The 18,968-nt window shown below is 36.6% G+C and overlaps 1 protein-coding gene and 1 long non-coding RNA gene across 4 annotated transcripts in view; one reads left to right on the plus strand and one right to left on the minus strand.

Moving 5' to 3' along the window:
• Window positions 1–302: 302 nt before the first annotated feature.
• Window positions 303–2,308, minus strand: LOC109189578. 3 transcript variants are annotated; one of them, XM_019340189.1, is made up of 4 exons: window positions 2,164–2,308; window positions 1,287–1,467; window positions 912–1,049; window positions 303–642 (listed from the first exon to the last, which is right to left on the minus strand). In XM_019340189.1, exons 2-4 carry the CDS (start codon window positions 1,332–1,334, stop codon window positions 577–579), a joined length of 252 nt encoding a protein of 83 aa, XP_019195734.1. In that variant the 5' UTR covers window positions 1,335–1,467; window positions 2,164–2,308; the 3' UTR covers window positions 303–576. The 3 variants fall into 3 exon arrangements, with proteins under 3 accessions (XP_019195734.1, XP_019195732.1, XP_019195733.1); XM_019340187.1 differs by having other exon boundaries at window positions 303–799; XM_019340188.1 differs by lacking the exon at window positions 2,164–2,308 and having other exon boundaries at window positions 303–799; window positions 1,287–1,573.
• A 10,318-nt stretch (window positions 2,309–12,626) lies between these two features.
• Window positions 12,627–18,968, plus strand: part of LOC109189574 — a 61,704-nt gene continuing 55,362 nt past the window's right edge. Inside the window, exon 1 of the long non-coding RNA XR_002055582.1 lies at window positions 12,627–12,659. This is a non-coding gene — a long non-coding RNA (uncharacterized LOC109189574). The remainder of the gene's footprint in view (window positions 12,660–18,968) is intronic.

The following is an 18,968-nucleotide window of genomic DNA, read 5'->3' on the forward strand; positions in this document are numbered from 1 at the left end:
GCACACATAATTCCAGCAAATGCGCACACCTAGTTTGAAAAAGGGGAAGCATTGTGCACGCTTAAACTGTCCAATATGCATTTATGAAGGCCTAAAAGCGAGTTAGGATGCACACACGCCCTTCAAGTAGATTTGCTACATCAAACCACATAAATCGTCAGCACATAAAGACATTCGCCCGTGCACACAGAACCAGAGTTGGAAATCAACAAAAATACGAACTGGTACAAACGTTAACGAAAGTCCAAAAGAGTGAAATGTATTAAAAACAATATATGACTAAGCCATAAAAACCCCAACACTCAAAGCAATCTGTCATACCACAGACATAATGTCAAAATAAATATAACCTAACAGAAGTATTCGACAACTTCAGTACAAAAAACATCCAAACCAAAAAATAGCAAATAACAAGTCTAGACAACTGTGCGTGTAAGACCACCCAAAATACAGAAGTGGAAACCCCATGTTTACATAGTAGGAGGAAGAGCAGAGATAGACTAGTGGGCCCGAGATAGATTCCGCGATTGTACACATTGAACCCCAACACTGTTAGTTCCTTCATGTACTGCAACCTTAGTTTGTGCAGCATACTAGTGTCCCCGTTAACAAGTCCACAATCCCACTGGGAGACCTGCTAGCCTACATAAGAATCCATGTGACGCATAAGAAAAACTCCACAATATGTCTTATTCTTTGAATCCCGCCGGGACATTTGCAAACGCTTAGTATCTAAACAAGCACAAAGAGCCGACCTCCCATGATGAATAATATTAAAGAACTTATATAGCATATCCTTCTACACAAAGAAAATAAGGAGCACATCAAACCGTAAAACAAAGTGTCAACAAATAGGGGGAGGGCGAAAGAAAAACAAAACAACAAAGGGGAGAAAAGGGCGCAAGACTAACCATATCCTCTAGTGAATCTCCATATTTTAATGTCTTTGATGTGGGATCAGAGTCGTTATCAGTAATCTCATACCGATAATGGAGGATATCAAAACACAATAGGAAATAGTGACCACGACAAAGAATGGGGAAAAATATCTGCACAGGATAAAATCAAAGGAAATTTAGGCACTGGTGCACACTTATAGGACACCATGTGTTGAGAGTAAAGTGATGATGTGTGCACAGTTATGGGACACCGTGTGCATACTTTGTAACAAGCCAAGCACACGTACACAGCGGGGTGAGGACATTAATATCCAGAAAAAATGCAAAAAAAAAAAAAACACATGAAAAGTATTCAATCACAGAAGTAACAACAACAAAAAAACTTACCATGCCAACTATCTTAATATCCGAATACGGCGTGAACCAACAGTCCATTCAACCTCTCTCGGAACCAAGCGACCCTTTTCTCATGGGAGTGGGAAGGCCTTAGGTGGAGAAACAAAGTCGTCGCCACTTACACAACTTTGTGAGGTATCGGTATCATATAGCGCAACCTTGGACTTCTTAGCTGAAAAAAAACACAACAAATGGGAGGAACAAAGCACACACTGGGCATTTAGCCCTAATTGAAAATACAAAACACTCAAATGAGAGGAACAAAAGCACACACTCATTCTGCCATGCACACACAACATTACCAAAAAAAAAAAAAAAAAAACACAAACAAAATAGCTACAAACAGACATAAATTAAATATCAAATTTCATCACCCCCCAAGCAACCCACCCAGCCCCACTGCAGAATAATGAAAAAAAACAAACAAAAAAACACACAGCAGCACAGAAACACTCCAAGTCCAATAATACCATTTCTACTTCTTTGTTTTCTTTATCCTAAAACTGGAAACAAAAATGAAAAACAAAACCCTAACCATTAGTAGAAAAAACACAGTGAAATTTACAAATTGAAAGAAATTAGCATTATCTAGGCATTAGAAATATAAAAAAAATAATCAAACAGACATTATCTAGACATTAGAACTACAATCTCTTGGCAATTAATTCCTCTAATCCATGCAAACAAACCCAAAATTGAAAACCCTACCTTCAAATTCTGGCAACCACCCCCCCCCCCCCCCCACCACCCCACAAACGACTAACAGGCCTACAAATAATCAAACCCCCCAACAAAGAAGACAAAAAATGCACAAACCACAAGAACCCACCAAAAAAAAAAAAAAAACGATAATGCTCTGTTTCAGTACCTCGGTCGACAGCTCCAACCGGCGGTCCCCGCCTCTTCCATGTACCGCGGCTCCCACCGAATGCCATTGCTACGTGGAAGAGTAGACCGATTGTAAAGAAGAAGCGAAGACGTCGCGATTCCCAGACGCCTTCTACGCACACAGAGAGAGAGACGACCGCGAGAAGAAGGAAGAAATATGTCTTGTGCGTGATAGTGCTTGCCTGTGGAATAATTGGACTAGGTTACAATCATCATCAAAATACCACAAATACCCCCTAAACATAAAAACAAATTTAACTTAACATACAAACACAAGGCGCGGACAATAGAATCAAGACCATCCAAACATCAGATCCAATGGCCTATATTTGTCCACAGGTTTGTATTTTAAGATGTGTTTTTACCTGAATATAATCCTATATATATATATATATATATATTTATATATATATGCATTATATATATATATATCTATATATTATATATTATTTAAGTGGCCCAGCCTTTAGTAAATACTAACTAATGTTATGTTTTAATTCCACCTAAAGAATGTGAGACGCAGGTAGCAACGAAAGAAAGCTTCGTCGACTGATTACTGGCGCGAGAACAAGCAGCAACTTCGGATGATTTCGTGGCTCAGCGCAAAAGGAGGAAAATGGATGATAGAAAATAGCTTAGGTTGATTTTGGAAAGTATATAAATAGTGGAAGATTTCTATTTTAAAATGTTCATGCTTGGTTCATTCTTTCCTCCTCTATAGTATTCGTTGAAATTGTTATCAATGTCCATTTGTGGCTAATTTCTAGTTGGTTTAGTGAATTGAAGCCCCGGAGTTCATAACGCTGTAAGGTTATTTATTTAACTTTATTATATATATATATATATATATATATATATATATATATATATATATATATATATATATATATATATATATGTTTTTATGCATTTTGAGTATTAAATATTCTCCCAAATTATTTGAATAGTTGTATCATTTATTTGCTAGGGAGGCCTACTAGTTATTTATTTGATATAACACTACAAGAAAAATCACGAATCACGACGAAAACATTGCGACAGAGGGTAATCCGTTGTCGATTCGCAACGGTTTTTGCGACGGAACGTGTTGTGTCACGATTTTGCGTCGGAAATGGTAACGGAAATCAATTCTGTAGCAATTTTTGGTGCAAAGTGAGAAAAAGGGCAAGAAATTTTGGCGCCCACATTTTGGTGACGGATTTTGCGACGGAATTAAGTTCTGTCACCACAACGGCGACGGAAAAGGCAACGATTGATGGTGCCGTTGCGGTTGTGCTACAGAATCCGCGACGAAAATAATTCTGTTGCAATATTTGGCGCAAACTTGAAAATATTCCCACGTAATCTTTACACAAAGAGATTGACGACAGAGGCTTACGACGGAATTTGCGACGAGACTTTTTTCCGTCGCGAAAGTATATAAATTTTGAAGTAAAGTTTATTTTTGCTACAAAATGGGACGACAGAATCAATTCCGTCACCAATATGTTGACACATTGGCGACAGAAAATGCGACGCCCTATATGCCTGTCGCGCTATGACGATGGAATCGGCAACGAAAATTAATTCTGTTACGATGTTTGGTGCAACGGTACATTTGACGTTTGAGGTTGGCGACGGAACATACGACGACCGTTCATTCCATCACTGAAATAATAAATTTTTTAAGTAAAGTTTATTTTTGCTACAGAATGCGATGACAAAATCAATTCCGTCGCCAATATGTTGACACATTGGCGACAGAAAATGCGACGCCGTATATGTCTGTCGCGCTATGGCGCTGGAATCATTAATGGCCGAATGATTGCTCCCTCTTTTCTACAATGTCGCTGTCCATAACGAAGACCAATATATTCCTAGTGATATTTTGAGATATTTTATAAGATAAATTAAAATTATTTTTAATTTTTAAATTATTTTTAATTTTGTTGAAATAAATATTTCAATTGAAAGTTGTAGTTTTTTTAAAAAAGGAATTCGACCAAAATTTATGAAAATTTTGAAAGCATTGTATATAAGTGTAAAAATTTAAATTTATAAAGAAATTTAAAATTATATTGCATCTTTAAATATAAAATTATTATTCGTAAATATGAAGTTAGTACATTTTTAAGTACCTAATGTTGGTTTGGTACAACATTAATATAAAATGTGATATCATTGGTCTCTGCTCATGGGAATATTTGTTTTATACCCTAATGATAGCAACCAAGGACGGAGCCAGAAATTCAGTTGAGGGGAAACGAAGAAGAAGGGACGGATTCAATTTTTTTTTAAAAAACTGTTGAAGCCAACTATAAAACTATGTTAATGCCAAGATTTGAACCCTATCCTTTATTATTATCATAATAACTTAACACATGCTCAACCAACTCATCTAAATCAACCCTTGTTAACATTCAACAGTTTTATTTTACTAATACTAACACATGTACTATATATACATATATACATACAAAAATTATATATGGGGGACGGGTGGGGGTGGGGTGAGGGGGGGGGGGGCAGCTGCCCCTCCTTTGGCTTCGTCCCTAATAGCAAAATTAGAGTATTAAAATCATATGCGAAACTGAAGTCGGATTAACAAGAAATTACATTGAAATTCTCAAATTCGTAGTTAGCTTAACAATTAAAAATAAGTGTATCCTTACCCAAAAAAAATGTATATATATAATGAGACTTTGTTTCATGCTATCTTGTTTTCGACATCGTGTAAATAATTGGTTTAGCCTCAAAAGATCATAGATATTTACATAGACATGTTTGGTTTGTACAAATTAAATGATGAATTGAAGTTCATGTTTAGTAACAAAGTTAGCTTATCAGTCAATTTTGATGTATTTAATCACTATTATAGTTGTTTGATTTGGTTAAACAATTAATATGAATAATTGATTAATCAATTTTTTAAAATACTCATTTTGATTATATCGAAAATAATTATTTTTATTTATACTTAAAATTGTACAAAACATTTACCTATTCTTATTATTTTTTATTTCATAGATTGGTCTTCATTGTAATTGAAAATAAAATTTTAGAAGAATTGACATCAAAATTTTGGTGAATAATTTTGTATTTAAATATTAACGAAAAATGAAACTTTTAAATTAACTATTGAATTGCATTCTCTCTTTATTAAATTTTTATGTACTATATTTGGACAAAAAAATTTAATTACATTTTTATTTTTGTTATATAATACAATAACGTGGAGTCTAGATTAAACTATTAGACATGACCCCTATTTTTAATGGATCGACCCTGCACACACTAATAATAACTACACAATTAAACAATATGTTAATTTAGTTAATTAAACTATCGATAGTTAAAATTTTAAAAAATCTTTATCCATTGACCGAACTGAAATATTTTACTTCAAAAATTTATTAATTGAATTTTTTGTTCGATTATTTAACATATTTTCACCGAATTGTACACACTCCTAAAGATACTAATTAACATTTACGAGAATATTTAAATATAAGAAGATTTTTTATCATACACAAATGTAAAAAATAATTAAATAAATCATTTTTTTAATTATTTTAGAAGTATATGTATTATATTTATTAATCAAAACTACATAATATATATATATATATATATATATATATATATATATATATATATATATATATATATATATATATATATATATATATTGAAAAGGCTAAATCCTATTTTAATTTACTACAACACTAAAATCCTAAAATCCTAAATCATATTTTAATTTACCTAAAATCCTAAAATACCTAAATTCCTAAAATAACTAAATTCCTAAAATCTCTAATCCTCATCGGCTTCAGACTCAGCCGCATCTCTAACCCTCCTCGGCTTCAGACTCTGCAACTTTGCGGCGACGTGCTACGACGAGGCGGTGACGTGCTACGGTGAGGCGGCGACGTGCTACGGTGAGGCAGCAACAGGCTGCGGCAAGACGACGACGGGTTGCGGCGAGGCAACGACCGAGACCGAGGTTAGTTTCTTTCTGAAAGTATTTTTTGTGTATTATTATAAATTTATTATTTGTTGTGGGTATACAATGTGTATATATATATATATATATATATATATATATATATATATATATATATATATATATATATATTGTTTTTAATGCTTTGTATATATATATATTTGTAGTTTTTACTGCTTTGTATATATATTTGTGGTGTTTACTGCTTTGTGTATATATATGCGTGATATATATTTACTGGTTATGCTTTGTATATATATTTGTAGTTTTTACTGCTTTGTATATATATTTGTGGTGTTTACTGGTTTGTATATATATGTGTGATATATATTTAATTTACTGCTTTGTGTGTATATATATATATATATATATATATATATATATATATATATATATATATATATGAGTAAACAGAAATGAATAATGTGAATCTTAATCATTAATTGCTCCACCTTTTACATCACTAAGTAAGCTAGTTAGTTGTTGATTCATGCCTCCTTTGCTGAACACTACATGTCTTGAACTCAGCTTTAGAAATAATAGAGTAAATGAAAGAGACAAAATAAAATTTTCATGGGTCTTGTAGCTTAATGCATGTTATAATTCAGAAAAAAGATAAACCAGTGTAATCTCTGGGACAAAATATTCATAAAATAGTATAATTTCTTAATAATAGACTTACCCTTGATCTGTAACATATAAGTGTTGATTGTTTTTAACTTTACGATTTACCAGTTTATTTTATCTTTATTGATGATGAAGTCAAATAAAAATAACACTATGAATAAGCAAGCCACAATCTTGGCACTTGAAATCAAATGATTAAAATCTAGCTTGATGAGTAAAGAAGGACCAATTACTCCATGCAGATTTGGTATTCCATATTAACTTAGAGCCTCTGTGTAGGATGATAAGCTAAGAAAGTATTGTAACATGCCTGCATATAGCGCTAAACCAGAGATTTTCTTCATGTGTATTATTTCTCTATTCTTAGAGGGGCATTTGATTCAAATATTGGAAAAGGAATGATAATAGTAATATTTTTTAAACACTAATGATTGTTAAATATATGAATGTATATGTGTAGGTCTTTACATATAAGTATTATGGATAGAAGTTGGATGTATCAAAGGCGAACTCAACGTGGTGATCTTAATCCAGATTTTATAAAAAATTTAGAAACATTTATTGAGTTTGCATGTAATAAACCAGATTTCATGGATGGAAGTAAAATTCGATGTCCGTGTATAAAATGTCATCACATCTCATTTGAAGAAGCTGAGATTGTGAGATATCACTTGTGTAAATTTGGCTTTGTGCCAAATTACTTTGAGTGGAATAGACATGGAGAAATGCCAAATAGTAGCATTCCAATGGGGTTTGATGTAGATCCAAGTTTAAATGACCAAAATCAATTATTGGATTCTTACCACCAAATGGTTTTTGATGCTGCCGGTGCAAATCTTGTAGCAAGGAGTGTGAGTGAGGAGCCAAATGCTGAAGATAAAAAATTCTTTGACATGTTAGATGCTGCTGATAGAGAATTATGGTCTGGTTGTGAAAAGTTAACACAATTATCTGCTGTGGCTAGATTGCTAAACATAAAGGCTGAATATCGCCTGCCAGAGCAGTGTTTTGATGCATTCTGTCAATTGTTTAAGGATGGCTTACCAGAAGACAATAACATGGTTGACAGTTTTTACCATACGAAGAAGCTAATACAAGGACTTGGGTTACCGGTGGAGAAAATTGATTGTTGTAGGTTGGGGTGTATGTTATATTGGGGTGATGATGAGCAATTGACCCAATGCAAATTCTGTCAGCAGCCAAGGTATAAAAAATCAAGTGGTTCATCTAAGCGACCTCTTATACCTTACAAGAGAATGTACTACTTACCATTGGCTCCAAGGCTAAAAAGGCTTTACGCTTCGCAAACAACAGCTGCTTCTATGAGATGGCATAATGAGAATCATGACCACGATTCTGGAATTATGTGCCATCCTTCTGATTTAGAAGCTTGGAAGCATTTTAATGCAATTCATCCTTCATTTGCAGCTGAAATCCGTAATGTTAGGCTGGGCCTATGCACAGATGGGTTTCAACCATTTGGACAGTCAGGACAACAATATTCTTGTTGGCCTATCATCATTACACCTTATAATTTACCTCCGTCCATGTGTATGAAAGAGCCTTACATGTTCCTGACAGCAATAGTACCGGGACCCAAGAACCCTAAGAACAAGCTGGATGTTTTCCTACAACCTATTATTGTTGAACTTAAACAATTATGGGAAGAAGGTGTGTTAACTTACGATGTGTCTTTGAAACAAAATTTCCAAATGAGAGCTGCCTTGATGTGGACAATTAGTGATTTTCTAGCGTATGCTATGTTATCGGGTTGGGGAACATCAGGTAAGCAAGCATGCCCCTATTGTAGGGAACACTCACAAGCATTCCGACTTCCTAAGGGTGGGAAAATGTCATGGTTTGATAATCATAGGATGTTTCTTCCACTTGATCACCCATTTCGGTTGAACAAAAGAAGATTCATCAAAAATCGTGTGGAAACGAGTCATCCTCCACCTATTAAGAATGGAACAGAAATGTTGAGGGAAATTGAAGAATTTGGATTTTTAAAGGTTACCGATGCTGATGCGGATGAGGTGAATAAATCATGCGCTGGTAACTGTGGATGGCGAAAACGAAGTATCTTTTGGGATTTACCTTATTGGAAATCAAATCTCATTCGACATAATCTTGATGTCATGCATATTGAGAAAAATGTTTTTGAGAATGTTTTTAATACGGTAATGAACATTCAGGGTAAGACAAAAGACAATGCAAAAGCAAGAGAAGATTTGAAACTCTTCTATAATAGAAAAGAGTTAGAAAAGAGCCCTTCCACAGGTAAATACCCAAAAGCTTGTTATTCATTAGACAAGAAGCAGAAACAAGTGTTATGTGAATGGGTGTCCAATTTAAAGTTCCCAGATGGTTATGTGTCAAATATGGGAAGGTGTGTAGATATGAGCAAATACAGACTATTTGGAATGAAGAGTCATGATTGTCATGTTTTCATGCAAAGGTTGATACCAATTGCATTTCGAGAGATGTTGCCAACCAAGGTTTGGGAAGCAATAACTGAATTAAGCTTTTTCTTTAAAAGCTTAACTTCAAGAGTTATTAAAGTTGAAGAAATGATCAGATTAAAAGCTGAAATTCCAATAATTCTCTGTAAATTAGAGAGTATATTTGTTCCAGGATTTTTTGACTCAATGGAACATTTGCCTATACATTTGCCGGATGAAGCTAAAATTGCTGGTCCTGTCCAATATCGTTGGATGTATGGGTTTGAGAGGTAACTTTTATAATTACTTTTTTATTGTGTTAAATACTAATATTTGATACATTTGTATAATTGTATATAATATTTGAAATATGTTGTAATCTAGATTGCTCCATGAGTTGAAAAAAGATGTGAAAAATAAGGCTAAAGTGGAAGGGTCAATTTGCAATGCATACCTAGTTCGTGAAGCATCTATATTCTGCTCTCATTATTTTGAGCCTCATGTTTATACACGTAGCCGAAAAGTACCTCGAAATGATGATGGAGGAGATGTTGAGGACGATGAAGAAATGTTGTCCATATTTAAACATCTTGGCCGCCTATATGGAAGATGTAAGATAAGAAGGTTAACTGATGCCGAGTATTTGGCAGCTCATACTTATATATTGCTTAACTGTGATGAAGTGGAACCTTTCATTAAGTAAGTTTCACATCTATTCTATGTTTAGCCAATGTTGAATCCTTCATTAATATATAATACTGTGAATATAAATTTATAGTTTACATGAAGATATGATGAAAGAACTTGATTCCGAGATAAGTGAGTCAGAACTTGCAATACAACAACAAAATTTTGGTTATTGGTTTGAAAATTATGTAAGTACTTTAGATAACTACTTTCTTCTAAACTACTTAGAACTTCATTCTCATCTACAACTTTTACAATGGTGTAGGCACGTCAAAACAAAATACAAAACAAGTATATATGTGATTTGTCTAAGTGGCCATTGAGAACTGTAAAATCTTATCCTGTATATTTTGTTAACAGGTATAGATTTCACACAGAGTCACATGGTGAGAATAGATCAACAATGAATAGTGGTGTTTGTATAAGTAGTACATGTGGTGATTACTATGGTAAGCTGATAGAAATATTAGAAATTGAGTATACTGCTTTGCCAATTAAACGCACTGTCTTGTTCAAATGTGATTGGTTCGATCCAACTCCTAATGTTGGAGTTAAGGTGCATAACAAGTATAATTTGGTTGAAATAAACTCCCGGAAAAGGTTTAATAAATTTGAGCCATTTATTTTAGCAAGTCAAGCCACTCAAGTTTGTTTTGTGTCGTACCCTAGTATGAAACGAGACAAAGTTGATTGGTTAGTTGTCTGTAAAGTTCAACCTCGGGGATGGATGGAGTCTTTGAGAAAGGAAAATGTTCCGCCGAAAGATATTGCCTTTCAAGAAAAAGAAGTTGAAAGCACTCAAATTGTAAGCAGTGTAGATGAAGATTCTTTTGTTAGATTAAATGATGAAAATGTTGAGTATGGTGACATTCTCAATGAGAATTCAGATAATGATGAAGAAGAAGGTGATGAGTCTGAATTTGATTCTAGTTCATCAACTAATGAAGATGAAAATGATGATTGTTATGATGATGATGAGGAGAATGATGATAATAATTAGAGTTGAAGTAAGTAATAACATAATTCATAAGTGATGCCTAAATATATTTTATTTGAAACACTAACATATGATATCTTTCATATTTTGGCAGGAAAGATGGCTAGGGGACGTGGAAGACGTGGACGCGGAGCTAGACTTTTATCTGTACCTGTTTCACCAGTACCTGCATCAACATCAACCCCTGCATCAACATCAACCCCTACATCAACATCAACCCCTGCATCAACATCAACCCCTGTATCAACATCAAACCCTGTATCAACAACCCCTGTATCAACAACCCCTGCATCAACATCGACCCATGCATCAACATCGACCCCTGCATTAGCATCGACCCTTGCTGCATCAGAATCAGAATCAATCCCAATATCAACATCGACACCATTATCTTCTTCCATACCAACCACGCCATCCATAGATACTAATGATCAAAGAGCAGGGGATGATGTTTCAGAGCAACAAAATCATCGAGTTGATAATATAACACATAACGGACCCGTATCGATTGATGTTCAGGGCAAGATGTAAGTTAATTAAATTAAAATGATATTTCAATTTTGAATATATGTTACTTCTTTTAAACTATGAATTTCCTTTATTATAGGTTGACTCACTCTGATGTTTGCGCTAGAAAGATTACTAAGCTATTCCAGGAACGAACAGATCCCAATGGCTATGCATGGGCGCAACTTAGTGATGATACAATTAACTTTTATTGGGAAGAGTTCAAAGTAATATTTTAATATCTAAAAATTCTTTTGTTTACATGTCTAGCTTTTAATGCTTAATATTATTTATATTGTGTATTGCAGAAGCATTTTAATTGGAGTGTTGCTAAAACAGATTTAGTGTATAGTGCTTGGGAAGTGAAGGCAAAAAGAAGATATGCTGATTATATAAGCAGGATGAAGAACAAATCAAGACCTCCCTATATCAACGAAGAAATATGGGCAAAGTGGAATGATGTTTGGAATTCTGAAGACAGTAAGAAAAAATCAGAATTAGGTAAGAGAAATAGACGTGGGGGTGTTTTAGATGGAGTTGCTCAATCTACGCATACCACAGGATCAACACCTCATTCCAAAATTGCCACTCAACTTGTAAGTTAATTCGAATTGTTTAAGTTATAAGTGATTCTGTTTGGATTGTTTGAATTATGCGTTATTGTGTTGGTAGAAACTTTTATTGATATTATTACGATGAACTTCTTGTGATTTTATTTTATTGTACATATTGAGTTGATGTTTGAGATGTTTATATTATATATTAAGCAGAGAGATAGTTTTATTTATACCGGAAACTATGCTGATTTTTTTATCGGAATTTTGTTTGCTTTATATAATAATTATGTGCTATTGTGTTGGTAGAAATTTGTATTGACACTATTATGATAAAATCATTGTGATTTAATTTTATTGTCTCTATTGAGTTAATGTTTGTGTTCTATATTGGAGATAGTTCTATTTATAAAGGAAACTCTGTTGAATATTTTTACTAAATTTCGTTCTATTTTACTAATTCTATTTATATTCTGCTTATTGAGTTGATGTTTGAAATACTTTTATTATATATTATAATCTTATTTGTTTTAATTTTTATATTATTTTGTTTCTATTTTAACTAATTTTTAGGAAAAGCAACTTGGTCGTCGTCCATCATATTTTGAATTATTCAAGCATACACATACCAAACAACATGATGGTCAAACATTTATAGTTGAAAAAGACAAACAAATCCATGTAAGTTTAATCTTGATTTTCCTTGAATGTATATGAATTTTTATAAAAATTGTACTAATTCGTTAAATTTTTGCAGGATCAAATTGCATTGCAACGGGAGGTATTAACACAAAATGGAGAAGAAGTAGATGAGAGTCAATTGTACTATGATGCAGTTGGCGGACATGATAAAAAAAGAAGAGTTTATGGACTTGGCTCATATGGTACATTCATTCGTAGTCCAATAAATGCTAACACATCGGACAATATAGAATCAACCTCGCAGCCATCAGAGAATGCTAATTCTGCTAAGGTCCTCGATGAGATTGAGAATTTGAAGGCTTTTATGGTTCTTATGCAGCAAAAATTAAATGCTCTTCAGAGTGAGAGAGCTGGTACTTCATCATCACCCTCATCACGACCGGATTCACCTTGATTTAATTTTTCTTTTATGAATTACTATATTGTTGTTTATACATTTATTTGGTATTTGGGTACAACATATTATATTGTATTTTAGTTTGGACATTAACATTTTAAATACAAATATTAGAATTTTAACAAAATAATAATAATTACAAAATATTAAAATAATAATTTAGCAAAATTGCGATGAAATATAATTTTAGCGATGGAATATTTATTGTAATTATGGCGACGAAAAGATTTTTGTCATCCAAAACGCGACGAAATCATGACAGTGATTAGTTTTGTTATTATTTTACGACGAAATTTTGTAACGGAAAACAAATTTTGCGACGGAAAATCTAGCGATGGAATTGCTACAGGAATTTGTTCTGTCGTTTTCTTACGACGAATTTGTGCGACGGAAGACAAAATTTGCAACGGAAAAGTTTGCGACGGAATAGCGACGACAATTTGTTTTGTCATTTTTCTACGACGAAATTTTATGACGGAAAAAAAAAATTTGCAACGGAAATGTTAGCGACGAATTCGCGACAATAATTATTTCCGTCGTTATCTTTCACAACAGAAATATGCAACGGAATATGAGTTTTGCGACGGATTATTTTATCACGCAATGGCGACAGAAAGAAACATTTCCGTTGCAAAAATCGCGACGGACTAGCGACGGAATGACTTCCGTCGCCTACTTCACGACGAACAATTCCGTCACTATTTTCCGTCGCCATCGTTCGCGAGGGATTATTTCCGTCACGAATTGAAATACGACAAGCCTTGAGACTACGGAATGGATTCCGTCGCGAAAATGACAAATTCCGTCGCAAAACGTGATTAGCGACGGGATTTCACGTTTTCGCGACGGATTTTTTCCGTCGCGAATCGTGATTTTTCTTGTAGTGTAATTATTTGCTATATTAGATAATATTGTGCTACAAATTATTCTAATATTCAGTAGCAACTGAGGTTAATTATTGACGGCTTAGTGATAATTGGTCTCGGGTAGAATATTTTCCTAAATTAAATGCAACCGCTTGTGCTTGTGTTATTTAGTTTGTCGGTTCTCCTAGTTCCTATTGCTGCTATTAAATTAAATCTATAGCGCTTGTCTTGGGTTATTTAGTAGTTAGGGGTAATTAAACCGCGTGTGCTTTAGTTACCTACAACTAAGGGAAAACGGAAATGAAATAATTTCACGACAAATATTCAATTGCATATTAATTACTTTATTAATCAATGATCAGTGTTAAATTCCGGTGGTGGATCTTTACTAACCAAGGTTTCTTATTATAAGTGTTTTCGATATATTATTTTCATTGCTTTATTCGTTCAGTTAAATTACTTGTTTATTTAAATTCTCTTTTAATTTATCTTTATTCTCGATATATTCCAAACCCCCCTTCCTTTAATTTGAGCACATATTTTAAACTAGTTACTCCTCGTGGGATCGATCCTTACTCCCGCTACTACGTTTGTAAGGTTTTAATTTGGGAGCCTACGACAGCCCACCAGCTCTTCCGGTTGTGGTCTCGACGGAAAACCATGTGTTGCAACATCAAGGTAGGCAGATTAAACTTTACCATATTCTTCAGACAGAAGGCAAAGGTACACTCTAGCTTTCCCAACAACCGACTTTTGTTGTTATTGGGAAACAAACAATCCGATACAAGCATGACCAAATTCCTTTGCTCAGCAGTCAACCACTTCTTCTCCGGTCTCGAGGCTTGGGTGAACCCACTAGTCCGACCCAACAGATAACTCAAATAGTCCTGGTACCCCATGGTATCCGTACTAATCCAAGAGTTACCACTGTACCGTGAAACTCCCGTAGTGGTCAGACTTAACAGTTGAGCCAGCCTCTTCTCAGACAAAACAACTTTCACGCCCCACACCTTAGAGGTCACCTCCAACTTTCCACCGTCTTTGGTCACAACCGTGTGACGATAAAACTCCTTAACTAAGCTCGGGTATGTCTCAAACCTTATGGTGAGGAACCCATCCAACAATCCTTGATATCTTAAAATATCTAACAAAGATCTAGGAAAAGATTCTGGGTCGAAAGCTTTACCTTCCAAAACAAGATAATGGGCATTCACCCATTCCACTTTTCTTGCCAAACTTGTTCTCCTAGGCATGGTTGCAAGATCACCCAAAGCTCCAAGAAAATACCCGAGGTTTTCCTCCTCACTTTCTTCTTCTTCTCTTGCATCGACTCTCTCTCTCTCGCTGCTCTCGGTTCATGGCGGCACAGCAGGACGGTGGCGGCACTGCAGCTCGGTGGCGACGGTGGTGGCTCGGTGGTGTGACAGAGACGGGGTGTTGACGGGTGGTGGGGTGGGGGGTTGCTTCGGCTGGACACACGGGTAGAGGGGAGGGAAAGGAAATTAAGGGTTTTGGGATTTGGGGAGGAATTGGGAAAAAAAGATGATTTAATTTGGGGATTGTGGGTAATGTGAGAATTTATGGGTGAAGTAGAATTAAAATTGGGTAAGGTTCAAGAAATATAATTAGTTTAAGTGGTTCAAAGGTTGGGTTGGTAAACGATATACCCAGGTTTGAAATTTATGGCTTACAAATTAAAATTTACTTAGTCTTTTAGGCTACACAAGAAGGTTTTCTATTACCAATTCAAAGGACACTTAGATAATTTTTAGGTGACTCACAAGAAGGATAGGTTACAAAAATACATGTGCAAGGCTACGGAATTAACACAAGCGCGACCCAAGTTAGAAATAAACAATTAACTCCACGAAAGACTTTCACATAAGACTAATAGAATCATGTAATGAAGAACGCGGGACAACACAAAAAGACAACGAAGGAAACAAGACAACACACAAAAGCAACAAGGAACAAGATGCGTTCTAAAGACAAGGGTAGGCTAGAAAAGGGTTACCTGCTATCTCCTCCTCAACTAAGCCCTCCTTCTCCGCCTGAGATCGCCCCATCACGAAAACTCTACCCGACGGTCTGGCCCCGGCTGCTCCACGACTCAAGCTCCCGCCCGACGCTCCCCCGGATCCCGAGGATGGTGGCAACGCCCTTTGATTACCTTGCTGAGGGCATACGGCAGCCTTGTGACCTTTCTCTCCGCACTTGAAGCAACGCAACGCATTCACTTGGCAGTCTTTTCCCACATGCTCTTGTCCACAGGTTCTGCATGCAAACCTCTTAATTTGATCACTGGACCCTAATCGGTTTGATCCTTGCAGTGGGGACGGTGCGGTCTTGGCTTGGAAGTTCTGCCTTGTCTTCTTGAAGTTGGAAGATCCTCCACTCTCGGTCCTCTTCCTTGCAAGCTCGAAAGATCCACGTTGTAGCTGCTGCACCCGATACAGGTCCGCGGCACTCAAGTATGCTTCCTTCAAAGACCTCGGCCTACTCACGGTTAAAGCCTTTCGTGCCTCGTAATTCAAACCAGCTACGAACTTCTCAACTTTTGCGAGCTCGGTGGGGACAAGCATCCTGGCGAAGCGGGCGAGCTCTAGAAACCTCTTGTGGTACTCAACCACCGATGAAGAACCTTGTTGGAGGTGCAGAAACTCCTCGTACATCGCGGCTCGAACATGCGCCGGATAGAACTGCACCCGCATCTGGTCCTTCAAGGCCGTCCAGTCAAAGTCAGGCTCCTCGAGGCAAGCTTGTCCCTCATGCACCCACCACAAATCAGCTTCGTGGCTGAAGTAAAACGATGCTAGCTCCACACGGCGCACCTCGGGGCACCCAACGACCGAGAAGATCTTGTCAAACATCCTAACCCACTCTTCAAGGACAACGGGGTCTTCCTCGCCGGCGAACGTCGGAGGTCTATGGCCCGAAACAAGGCGTCCTACATCTCTGTGCCCGGCAGGCTGCGGTGGCGGGGCGGGATGGTTGTTGTGCAACAACGCTTCGCTGAGGGTCTGCATAGTCTGCGTGAGCTGTTGCAGATTCTGGGCAAGCTGTTCATTCGTCGGGGTCTCCGGCGTACGTGCACGCTGGCGGGGAGGTGCCATCGCAAAGCTTCTACAACAACAACACTGTTACAAACAAAACAACAAGCATGCAAGCAAACTATAAACAACACACAGCTCACCGTGCGTCCTAAGAGTCCTAAGTCCTAATCACTTAGATTCTTACGGTCACTTAGGGTCTCAAAACCACACTTAACCACTTAAAAGTCTAGACACTAGCATCCTAGGCTCAAACCTAGGCTCTGATACCAACTGTAACACCCCTGATTTCCATGCCATTTTAAACTTAAATATGCAAGATAATCTAACCACAATCATAAGCAAAACACAACGGAAGTCTAACTATATAAAACTGGAAAACGAAGAGTGTTATGCGACGCCCACACTAAGGTGAACGCACTGGCAAGAACATCATCAACATCAACAGTCTAAAAGTCTAATAAGAGATAAGGTCAGACCAACAGGGAACTACACTAGCCATCTCTATAACGTGCTCGCCACTACTCGGGACCTGAAAAACACATAAATAAATGGGATGATGCCCGGTCAGCGAATAATGTTGGTAACCCATCAATACGCGTCAATAGCATATATAGATAGATAGTTTATTACAAAATCATTTCGAAACGGAATACTGTATATATATCAGTTCAAAGCCAAAGATGGAAGTCAACAATACAGACTCTATTCCACTCTAAAAGAACAAGGGAATCACATCCCAACATGTCAAGAGAAGACACAACAGAACAACTCAACACCGCCTAGGATGTAATCTACTGATCACAAAGCAGAAACATCAAGGCAAAGACAACAACAACAACAGTACAACTTGAGGTGTATTCTACTGATCACAAAGTAGAATACCACTCGACATACTCAACAGAACAGGATAAACAATCACACACATTGGCACTTCATGCCACAATGACACTTCATGTCACAGGTTCCAACCTTATGCCCTGTTCCAACATTATGCCTGCCCCCGGCCTTATTACGGTTCTAACCTTTACCTCCGAGTGCCACCCTATACTTCCAAGTCCAACCTTTTGCCTCTGGGAACCGTCATTCCCCCTCCAACAACCGCCGAACACACTGTACACGAGGGTACATTGCAAGAAAACATCACAAAACCGCCAAACGGTGTGAGTTATACTCACGATAACAAACCACCAAATTCATGCATGGCCACCACGAGGACCACCTCTGTTCCTTGGTGATTAATGTCCCATTCCATTAATCGTGCAATCCAGGTACAGCCAACACACACATTCATCATAGGAATCAATCAATGGATCACAACAAAGATATGAAACCATACTCAATCAAGGAAGGATCTCAATCCGACAACAACGATGATCAACACAAGTTATCATCCACAATAGGGAAGTACAAACCACACACGCTAGCATTTCAACATCAAACTAGCATGCTTATCAAACGGGTAAACAAAACATAGTTCCGAAGAACATACAAGACTCATCATGGTTCAACGAATCACAATGTTGAACACGTAGCACGATTCAAGAAACCAAAACCTACATGGATTCCTACCATATAGTTCTAGACATACGAAACATCAAGAAGACACTCAAAAGCCCAACAAAAGAACATCGGGAAGTCAAAACATCATTTAACGAGTCAAAAGAATCACGGGGAACCAATCCCCAAACTTTCACAACCTTGTACCCGCGGGTGGGGCTACGGGTGGACCCCCACACGTGGTTCCGCCCGCGGGAACCACTTCCCACACCAAGCGTACCCCACGGGTGGGGCGGTGGGTAGACCCCTTCCCGCCGTTCCGCCCGCGTGTATTTACCCTGTACCAAAATAATCCCTTCGGGGATTTTCAACTCCAAGCTCAAATTCAAGTCCAAAACACCCAAAATCTCACAAAACACAACAATATGACTTGAATCAAAGGAATAGCCAAGCAATGGCATATAAAAATCCTAAT

This window comes from Ipomoea nil, unplaced genomic scaffold (genome assembly GCF_001879475.1).
Source record: "Ipomoea nil cultivar Tokyo-kokei standard unplaced genomic scaffold, Asagao_1.1 scaffold1558, whole genome shotgun sequence".
Classification (NCBI taxonomy): Eukaryota; Viridiplantae; Streptophyta; class Magnoliopsida; order Solanales; family Convolvulaceae; genus Ipomoea; species Ipomoea nil.